The 7,161-nt window shown below is 43.3% G+C and overlaps 1 protein-coding gene across 2 annotated transcripts; it reads left to right on the forward strand.

Moving 5' to 3' along the window:
• The first annotated feature begins 235 nt into the window (after positions 1-235).
• On the forward strand, positions 236-6,841 carry tap2a (transporter associated with antigen processing, subunit type a). 2 transcript variants are annotated; one of them, XM_045693585.2, is made up of 12 exons: positions 236-986; positions 2,464-2,519; positions 2,625-2,739; positions 2,937-3,067; positions 3,319-3,524; positions 3,936-4,133; positions 4,362-4,490; positions 4,755-4,943; positions 5,085-5,258; positions 5,504-5,663; positions 5,753-5,889; positions 6,058-6,841. In XM_045693585.2, the coding sequence occupies exons 1-12, from the start codon at positions 934-936 to the stop codon at positions 6,262-6,264; spliced, it is 1,755 nt and encodes a 584-aa protein (XP_045549541.1). In that variant the 5' UTR covers positions 236-933; the 3' UTR covers positions 6,265-6,841.
• The last annotated feature ends 320 nt before the right edge of the window (positions 6,842-7,161 follow it).

The raw sequence follows: 7,161 nt of genomic DNA on the forward strand, positions 1-7,161 counted from the left end.
CCATCAAAAGGTATGATCATTTTAGTTATTATGATTATGTCTACCATATATAATGCCGCATTCAAAGCAACTGGGAACTCGGAAATCTCTGACTTCCGACTTCAGTGCGTTCAAAACAACTGGGAACTTGGGAAAAAACTAGCTCTGATGGTGAAAAATCGTTTTGAATGTTCATCCAACTCGGAATTCCAACACAGGAACCTCTTTCTAGAGCTCCGAACTTTCTGACCTGAAGATCACTGACGTCATGATTTCACCTCGTATTTTTCAGTTGCACTGGTGAGGCCATGGGAATATTCGTAGCAAATTGTATTAATTTTAGGTGATTAGTCATCAGTTACAAAGTGGATATGAAGCCGGGCTTAAAATAATTATCCTAACCTGTTGCGTAAATTCTCCTGCTAAGAAAAGTCAAATAATACGTTAATTTGACAAAAGCTGGATTCCTTCAAGCCATGACCGGTTCTTCAGCTGTCCCCATAGGAGAAACCTTTGTGGTTCCAGGTATAACCTTTTTTGGTTCCAGGTAGAACTATTTTGGGTTCCATGTAGAACCTTCTGTGGAAAGGGATCTACATGAAACCCAAAAGGGTTCTTCAAAAGGTTCTCCTCTGGGGACAGCCGAAGAGCCCTTTTAGGTTCTAGATAGCACTTTTTATTAAGAGTGTAGGGTAAACCTGTTACCATAGAGTATCACAGTATGAGTCATAAAACCCATAAAACCTAGTGGTCAAACAGTGAAATTGTTCCAATCGCTTTTCCTCCATTCATTTTCCCATAGGGGATTTTAGAAACACTTAAAATAAGGGCTGTGTTTCATTTAGGCTTACCGTGGCGGGACGTTTTTTTTAACTGTGTAAATCTCTCTAGGACAAGGGGACTTTTATCAATATACTGTATTCCGTGTATTTACCCTCCAATGTGGCTATCATAATGAATTACAAATGCCTTGATGATCTGGACAAGGCTTCCGATTCAAGGCAAAGGTAAGAATCTCTGGATTATCTAATGTTAGTTAAATGTAGTAATGAATAAATTGGCTACATTTCTTTAAATGGACAATTCTGTAAACTGTCTTGTGCAAGTTTTAAATTGACATAATACCTGTTAGCAAAGGTGTCCGGTAGAGATGATGTGCAGGAGCATGCATGGATTTGTAGTTTTGCATTATGTCTACTTTAATGCTGATTAGCATTTTCAAATATGAGAGTAAATAGAGTCGAATATATCGATAAAAGTCACCTTGTCTGAGACAGATTTACATGGTTATCAAAATGTAACCCCAGGGCAAGCCTACAGGAAACACTGCCCTGGCCTCATAGACAACTTTTTAACTACTTACTACTTTTTTTCTACTTAGCAACTACTTAGTATGTTAGCTAACCCAAACCATTTTAGCTAACCCTTCCCCTAAGCCAAACCCTTTAACCTAACTCCTAAACTTAACCCTAACCTTAACCCCTAGCCCAGCTAACATTAGCCAGCTAGCTAACGTTAGCCATCTAGCTAGAATTAGCAACATATCATACGTTTAGCAAACTCGTAACATATAGTACGAAAAGGGTGATGGCAATCCACCAATGAATACATACCATTTGAGTGTTGTGGATTTATGTACAGAATAAAACGAAATGCTATGAGACCAGGTTGAAAAAATGAATGGTGGAAAAACGATGCTTTTCGATGCTAGGTTTTATGGGTATTATGGAAGCTCCACTGTGGGGATCTATTAACCACTATGCTAAGTGTGCAAGCATTATTGTCTGGTATTTATTATGGCACAGAATAAACGCTATATGGAAAGGTGCTTGATATTGTGGAGAATAATTCCCCCTCTGTTTAAGGCATATGTGAAATTGAAACTAAAACGCAGACTGAAAACAACTGAAACAATCCATTCCGTGGAAAGATCTCCGCGAATACGCGGGTTTGACATCGCTCACCTTTTAATTAATAGGTTGTAGATTAAAAACAATTATAGACGACAAAAATGATGCGTAGAACGTGCGTGTTCACTATGGCTGTAGGTCTATGCATTGACATAACCACATTTTGCGCCACGGGTTTGGGCGCATCTATTTCCAAAACTGGACCAATAAGTTTTGATGTTTTTGGAAATCTGGTGCGTCTATGGGTTGAAGCGGGGATTCGATTAGTTCTACTATTTGGTTTATCGCTACTCACACTAGGATCGATTAAACCGGTATTGAAGCGCTGGTTAGCGGTGCACTGTTTCCTTGCCCCGGTCTACGAGACCGGGAAACTGATGCTGCATGGAAGTTCACCGGAGAGCCCGTATGGATCGTTGGGGGGTCCAAGTTTGTGGCTATTGTGTACCGCGGCAGCAGCTGCAGCAGCCCTGTTTTGGGAGAAAACCTTCCCTGACAGCAAAGAAGAAAGTAACGGGAAAGAGAAGACGCAGAAGGCACGAGCGCTGTTCATGAGAGTCCTCTACTTCTACAGACCTGACACCCTCCTTTTGGTTGGAGCGTTTATATTCCTGGCACTGGCTGTCCTCAGTAAGTATTTTATTGTTTTGACAAAATGACTGAGTATTATATGATGATGATCATTATGATGATGATGGCGAGTATGATGAAGATGACGGTGGTGTGCGTTTTCAGGTGAAACGTTCATCCCATTCTATACAGGAAAAGTGATTGACATCTTGGCTTCCCAGTACAAGTGGAATGACTTTCTCACAGCTATCATCCTCATGGGGCTTTACTCTTTGGGAAGGTAAGTAGATACACGAGAGAGCTTCCTATCTGTTTTTCACCACTACGGCCTTCATCAATTTCGCACATTACATATTGTAGTTTGTGTAATGTATGTATGTAAAGGTTATTGAAATACACTGATTTCCCCGCTGCAAGTGAACATCAACATCAGATTGATTATTTCTACACTGCTGCAGTTTATGGTGTCTGTTTCAGCTCTTTCAGTGCAGGCTGTCGAGGAGGCCTCTTCATGTGTGCCATCAACAGCTTCACCTGCAGAATGAAAGTAGAGCTGTTTGGGGCATTGGTGAAGCAGGAGATCAGCTTCTTTGAGACCATCAAGACAGGTAGAGACACGTTTATGATTACCCCAAACAAGAACTAATGATCAGTATGCAATCTGTCGTCTTGCTGGAATGTGTGGCATCCTTGTTTGTTCATGAAATGACTGTAACTGGAATGCACTTCCGATTGAACTTCCTCTGTCTTCCGATGTGTGGCTGAATATCTGTTGAACACCCTATCAGTTGGTTCTTCTATGCTCCTTGGTTATTCGACGAAGTTGCAACAATTTACTTTCACCTCTGAACTCTCGTAGGTGACATCACGTCCAGGCTGTCCACAGACACCACTAAGATGGCCCGGGCATTGGCCCTGAATGTCAACGTCTTACTGAGGACCCTCATTAAGACCGTGGGTATGCTGTCGCTCATGATGAGCCTGTCCTGGAAGCTCACTCTGCTCATGCTGATGGAGACGCCCATCACCGGCCTGCTGCAAGGCGTCTATGACAACTATTACCTGGTATAGTACACTCTATCTAGAACCTAAAAGGGTTCTTTGGCTGTCCCCATAGGAGAACCCTTTGAAGAACCATTTTTGGTTCCAGGTAGAACCCTTTCAACATAGGGTTCTACATGGAACTCAATAGGGTTCTACCTGGAACCAAAAACGCTTATCCTATGGGGACAGCCGTAGAACCCTTTTGTAAGCCTTTTTTCTAAGAGTGTACTGTTTGTGTCCAGATCAGAAGGTCCTAAAATTATCTATTGGTCCCTGCAAACCCTGAAATAAATCCCTGAAATGATCTAATGCAGAAGGCCCTGACATTTTTGGTGTGAAAATACAGTACATGAGATGGTGACTGCTAAATGTACTGGATAACCTTATAAAATAAAGTCTAGTAAATGTTATTGTGGATTGACTGTTCCACAGAGGCTCTCTAAGGAGATGCAGGACTCCATGGCCAGGGCGAACGAGGCAGCGGGAGAAACAGTAGCAGGAATCCGGACCGTGCGAAGCTTTAACACAGAGCGGAGTGAGGCTGGTCGTTATGACCACAGGTTGATGGACACCCACAATCTCAAAACCAGGCGGGACACCGTCAGGGCAGTGTACCTGCTCCTGAAAAGAGTGAGTATGCAGGGATCACTCCCTGTCCCCTTAGGCTCAGAAGAGTTGAATGCTTCTGATGTGATCTTCATGTGATCTTCAGTGTACGTACTTATGTGTGTGTGTGCGTGTGTGTGTGTGTGTGTGTGTGTGTGTGTGTGTGTGTGTGTGTGTGTGTGTGTGTGTGTGTGTGTGTGTGTGTGTGTGTGTGTGTGTGTGTGTGTGTGTGTGTGTGTGTGTGTGTTAAAGCTAACAGCGCTGGTAATGCAGGTGGCCATGCTGTACTATGGCAGACTGTTTATCCAGCGAGGTCAGATGAGCACTGGGAACCTGGTCTCTTTCATCCTCTACCAGTCTAACCTGGGAGCCAACATCAGGGTAGGCAACTATGAGTGTGAGGGGATCTGTTTGAGCGAGGCGAGGCACAGAATCACAAATCAAATATATTAACAAACCAATAGTAATATTGTCATTACATAGTACATAGTAATGGAAAAGTTTGATTAAAGAGGCAAGTAATACTAATGTTAGGGAATGAAAAAAGAAACATGTTTAATGTCTGAGATACTGTTGTAAATGTTGTCTAACTAATGTTTATTGAGTTACGATTATACATCTGTATAATACATCTGCCCTCTCCAGACTTTGATTTACATCTTTGGCGACATGCTGAACTCGGTGGGGGCGGCTGGTAAGGTGTTTGAGTATCTGGACAGAGAGCCACAGGTCAGCACCAAGGGGACCCTCCAACCAGAGACCTTGACTGGACACGTCCACTTCCACAACCTCTCCTTCTCCTACCCCACCCGCCAGGGGCGCAAAGTACTGCAGGTAAAGCTCACCTGGGAGAAGGGTGGCAAAATTCCGGAAACATGAGAAAACCCTAACTGGCAGTTTCGCCATCACCACATTTTTTACTGCACATGTACCCATTGCTAAGGTAGTGTGTCATTGGCTCTCTGCTTGTCTTAGGGCTTCTCTCTGGAGCTGAGGCCGGGTCAGCTGACTGCTCTGGTGGGGCCGTCAGGGGGGGGGAAGAGCACCTGTGTCAGTCTGCTGGAGAGGTTCTATCAGCCTCAGCAGGGAGAGATCCTATTGGATGGACAACCACTGCACAGCTACCAGCACCACTACCTACACAGGAAGGTAGTATAGAAAGCTACCAGCACCACCACCAACACACCTGGACAGCAAAGTCATAAGACTATACCTACACAGATATTGACACATTTACATCTCTAGAGAAAGCATAGCAGTCAAGATAACCTACTTTACCGTGCCTGTATGGCTACCAACATCATAGACATTTTCGCTTGAGAAGAAACATAGCATTGGTTTTGATTGGCTGATTGGTGATTGGTTTTGCCCTATGATTGGTTTTGCCCTACCAGGTGGCCATGGTGGGCCAGGAACCTGTTCTATTTTCTGGGTCCATCAAGGACAACATTGCCTACGGCCTGGCAGACTGCTCTCTGGAGAGGGTGCAGGAAGCTGCTCGCAGAGCCAATGCCCACAGCTTCATCAGCCAACTGGAGAAGGGTTATGACACAGGTACACTGGCAAATAGGAATATTATATATATTACTAATGGATGACCACCAGGAGAGACTCGATATATGTACTGTTTGTCCATCAATTAGATGTAGGAGAGCGGGGTGGTCAGATGTCCGGTGGTGAGAAGCAGCGTATTGCCATCGCCAGAGCTCTGATCAGAGAGCCACAGGTCCTCATCCTGGACGAGGTCACCAGCGCACTGGACACTGAGAGCGAACACATGGTACGGCATCCCTCCACACATAAACTAGAATGCTTTAGCTTTCCATCATTCATACGCTCAATATGGTTAGTGCTAGCAGTTTCACGTACGTAGCTATAGCTAGCATTGACATTCTCAATAGGGTTAGCGCTAGCTAGCGGTTTCACTCAGATGTTCCCTCTGTGTCAGGTCCAGGAAGCCCTGGCTAGCTGCCCCTCCCAGACCCTGCTGGTGATTGCTCATAGGCTGAAGACCATCGAGAGGGCAGATCGGATCATTCTGATTGACCGGGGAAGCGTCCTGGAGCAGGGCACTCACCAGGAGTTGATGGACAGGAAGGGGGGCTACTACAAACTAAGAGAGAGACTCTTCACAGAAGACGACACGTCACATTGACCAAAGAAATCCTACTGTTTGAACTGTAAATCTTGATGTAATTTTCTCACTTTCACTCCAATACTCACAACCTCCCAATATACTGTAAATTACATGTACATCAAAAATGTATTTAAATATTGAATATAGTTAGGTATATATTTTTTCTTCATAAGAGATGGACACTTCTGTTGGTGACATTTTATTATGTTGTATGACTCTAGGAGTGGTTTTTATTTTATTTTATTGTATTCTTACTATTCTTCTATTTCTTAATGTTCGATGAAGAAATAGAAGGGCAATGAGTGACCCACATTATAAAACCATTTATGATGTTCTGGACTAAAGGTCTATTATGTTGTCTAACCAAGGGAATAAATTATCTATTGAACATTTTAACCTCTCGCTAAACCACCTCTAATTTAATTTGACGCTTGTTTTACATTTCCTGTACACTTCCATACCCATTGTTGTGAATGCTTTTGTCGTATAGTATAGTATTTTTGTAGTATAGTATCAGTGTGACAGACATGTCTACAGCCATTTTGTGGCAAAGTGTAGCCTAAGCATTGGCTTAGAGATAAAATGTTTTCCAGTATTTTTATTGTGCATGAGTTTTTGTGTACCTTTTGGGTGTTGTCTGGTCCACATGAGTGTATACATGAACACATTTTGTTGTGTTACGGGATGAATGTTATTTTACCACACAGAGCACAAAGTTCCTGATAGCACAAAGTCCCTGGAGGCCAGTCCCTTGTTCATTGCCGATGTTTATGGCAGTTTGCCTGGCTGCACCACAACAAGATGTCAGCAATCCACCATCGGAGAACAATAACACAGACCTCAGGACAGATAATGGCAAACATTTTATCACCAGATATGCAACTAGTACACATCACCATGAAATGGCAGCAGTCA

The sequence above is a fragment of the Salmo salar genome, chromosome 14, assembly GCF_965601325.2.
Source record: "Salmo salar chromosome 14, fSalSal1, whole genome shotgun sequence".
Taxonomy (NCBI): domain Eukaryota; kingdom Metazoa; phylum Chordata; class Actinopteri; order Salmoniformes; family Salmonidae; genus Salmo; species Salmo salar.

What these genes read in the sequence shown, in the direction of transcription:
- tap2a (XM_045693585.2), top strand. Translation starts at nt 934, where the DNA reads ATGAATTACAAATGCCTTGATGATCTGGACAAGGCTTCCGATTCAAGG. An exon ending in GCTTCCGATTCAAGGCAAAG is followed by an intron (nt 987 to 2,463) that starts GTAAGAATCTCT and finishes CTACTTCTACAG; the next exon opens with ACCTGACACCCTCCTTTTGG. An exon ending in TGTACCTGCTCCTGAAAAGA is followed by an intron (nt 4,134 to 4,361) that starts GTGAGTATGCAG and finishes TGTGTGTTAAAG; the next exon opens with CTAACAGCGCTGGTAATGCA.